The 3,298-nt window shown below is 38.3% G+C and overlaps 1 protein-coding gene across 1 annotated transcript; it reads right to left on the bottom strand.

Moving 5' to 3' along the window:
• Nucleotides 1-1,606: 1,606 nt before the first annotated feature.
• On the bottom strand, nucleotides 1,607-2,820 carry HRG_01580 (DDE superfamily endonuclease domain-containing protein; the record flags this gene model as incomplete). The annotated part of the gene is made up of 4 exons (XM_044860051.1): nucleotides 1,607-2,101; nucleotides 2,149-2,227; nucleotides 2,292-2,654; nucleotides 2,807-2,820. 4 exons carry the CDS (start codon nucleotides 2,818-2,820, stop codon nucleotides 1,607-1,609), a joined length of 951 nt encoding a protein of 316 aa, XP_044723684.1.
• Between the last annotated feature and the right edge of the window lie 478 nt (nucleotides 2,821-3,298).

Raw genomic sequence — 3,298 nt, 5'->3', positions numbered from 1 at the left:
TAGCTACTAAATAAGATAAAAAGGATAACCGTTTAAGTAAATTATTATAGGCTTTAGTAATATAAACGAAAATTATAACTAAACTAATAGATATAAAATCGATTAATAAGACCTACGTACTAACTAATATAGCTATATAACCTAGTATTTAATATAAATAAAATAAAGGATATAATATAAAGATCTAAAGAGTTATTACTACTTTAAGGAAAGACCTTAAATAAATTAATAAAGAGCTTAAGTTAAAAGGAACTAGCTCTTAAGAGAAAAATTAAAGCCTATAAAATAAAATAAAGAATATCCCTTAAGAATACTAGAAATATAATAAACTCTTTAAGGAAGAACTTAAGATAGGGTTACTGAAATATAGCTAATAGGACTATAAAATTTATCTTAGGGATAAAATAACGCTAACGTTCTATAAGATTTATAACTTAAATAAAAAATAAGTATAAACGCTATATAACTCCCTTAATAAGAATCTATAAAAGGGATATATATAAACGTTAATATCTAAAGTAAGCTACTTAGTTATATTTATTTTAAAGAGAAATAGTAAGCTATAACTAGTTATTAACTATAGACGCTTAAACGATATTATAATAAAGGACTAAATACTATTACCGCTTATATTAAAACTATAAGATTAACTATATAGTAAAAAATAGTTTATAGCCCTTAACCTTAAAGGCGCTTATAACTTAATACGTATAAAAAAGGGATATAAGTAGATAATAGCTTTTAAAACGAAATTTAGATTATTTAAATATCTAGTAATACTATTTAGACTTATAAATATACTAGCTACCTTTTAATAGATAATTAATAATATCTAATACGAATACTTAGATATCTTTATAGTAGTATACCTAGATAATATCTTAATCTTTTTAAATACCTTAGAAGAATATAAGGAATATATTTATTAAGTACTCCGCGTACTTTAAAATATAAAGTTACTAGTTAAACTAAAGAAAAGTAAGTTCTATATATAAGTCCCTGCACATAGAAATGGGCACCCCCCTGTTTTGGGCACCCCAAAAAAATCACGACCATTTTCAACACCATTAATTCAATCCCTTCTCACTGCCCACCACCGTGCACTACGATACAATCGTCACCTATTTCTGAAACCTCAGCTTCGGTTTCATCAGATTCTTCATTCTCAGCTGCGTTCACCTCCTCCTGCGCCCGTCGTATTGCCTCAATATTGGCGAACCTCGAATTCGGGCTCGTGACCACCCTCTTCCTTTTTCGGCTTGACGGCCGCCAATTGTGTTTCCAGTGCCTGAATCTGCAATTGAGCTTTTGCTAAAAGGCCATCCTTCTCGTCAAACCCTTTGTGATCTTCCTGAACAGCAATCTCTTCGTGGGCACGTCGTCGTCTAGCTGGTTGAATTGAACTACCTGAACCTTCAGATCTTGCGAGCGCCTCGGGGTCGACCACGCAATCTGGGATGTGTCTGATTGCCAGTCACTGGTGGGTAAGTGGCTATTGAATGCATTGGCCACATTTTTCGCGTTCTTTTGCGTCTGTTGCTGTTCTCCAGCAGAAGAGGGCTCAAAAGTGGCTTCGCCATCGACACCGGCCACAAACCCGTCGCTTTCAGCCACCCTTGATGTTTGACACAGTGAGCGCTTGCTCGCGTGCTTTCTGGTAGCAGGAAAGAAAGTTTTGCTTGCCGACTGGGCTTGAATCGGTCAGGAGGCTGAGAAATCCGACCTGTTTGCGGTAGTAGTGCTTAAGAGCGGAGAAGACAGACAAATCGAGCGGTTGCAGCACATGAGAGGTATGGGGAGGTAAGAAAAGAAGGTGAATCTGATGCTGGTAGCATAGATACATGAAGTCAACCGTCTCGTGACTTCCGTGGCCGTCCAATACTAGCAGTCTTCGCTCCGAAGGGTCGGGTGGCTGGGTTCTTGGAATGAACACCTTTTCGAGCCACTCCACCGCAGTTTGGTCCGAAGTCCAGCCGTTCTTTGTCGCAGTGAATTGCCAGTCACTAAAAGTACTGAGATCTTCTGGGAACCACTGTTGCTGGACCGATTTGCCCTTGAAAATGACGGGTGGAGGGAGGAAGGTGCCGGCAGCGGACACGCACTCGATGAACGACGTCCAGACCGAGAACCAGGCGTCTTCTTTTGTACAGATCGTTTTTCAGCACTGCCAACGACCAGGCCATTCTCCCCAAGTCCTTCCATGATGCCTGCTTCATCCATGTTGTACCTGTTCTCCGGCTTAATAGCCAGAATCTCGGAAGGAAGAAATTGTTGAACCAAGGCCGAATTACCTCGGTAGAAGCGCCGTTGACACGCAGAGTCTCTGTGATGGCACTTCTGGGTCCGAACTGCAGGATTTCGTCTTAAAAATGCTTGCATCCAGTGTTTTCCGAGCGGTGTGTGGTCTCCTTTGACGGCGAGCATGCTGCGCGAACTGCCTGATCTGCGAGTGAGTGGGAGGAAGGCCCAAGGCGTCCTGAATGAGAATCCATTCGGTAAGTTGCTTTTCTGTGTCTGAGAAAGCCTCTGAAGAGCAGAAAATGCATCCTTTCTGCATTCGTGACCATGCATGCGATTGTAAAGTTGCCCTCAGGACGCCCCAATCGCGAGCAGCCTTCTTGGCGGATCCGCCATTGGCGATTGCCTCAAGGGCGCTGTGAATGTCAGACTCTGTATATTTCATCAGTAGTGGCTTGAAGACACATGCGTCAATTTTTTAGCAGATTGGATGCGTTTCCGCGGTGAAATTTGCTGTTGAAGTTGACGCAGCCGTTTAGGTTGGGCACCCATCTTGGGTGCCCAAAACAGGGGGGTGCCCATTTCTATGTGCAGGGACTTAGGAAGTAGACTTCCTTAAATATACGATCTTACTAAGAGAGATATAAATATAATAAGATAAAATTAACTTAGTTAAAGAATAGCTAATACTAAAGAACGTTAAAGATATATAAAGTTTCCTAGGATTTATAAATTACTACTAATAATTTATTAAAGATTTTAGAAAGATTATAGTACTACTATATAACTTAATAAAGAAGGAAAAAGAATTTATATAAGACGATAAAGCTAATAAAGCTTTTAAATATATTAAGACTATAATTATATAAGAACTAGTCTTAACTACCTTTAATCTAAAATAATAAATCGAACTTAAAACTAATATATTAGACTTTACTCTAAGAGTATAAATCGGATAAAAGGATAATAAAGGAAGACTACGACTAATTATATTCTACTCGAAAAAACTAAATAGTATAGAACTTAATTACCTTATCTATAATAAAGAATTCCTTATAAT

The sequence above is a fragment of the Hirsutella rhossiliensis genome (assembly GCF_020360975.1).
Source record: "Hirsutella rhossiliensis strain HR02 chromosome Unknown scaffold00002, whole genome shotgun sequence".
NCBI classification, from domain to species: Eukaryota; Fungi; Ascomycota; class Sordariomycetes; order Hypocreales; family Ophiocordycipitaceae; genus Hirsutella; species Hirsutella rhossiliensis.
The sequence above is the reverse complement of the archived record's forward strand: the minus strand, read 5'-3'. Positions and strand labels throughout refer to the sequence as shown.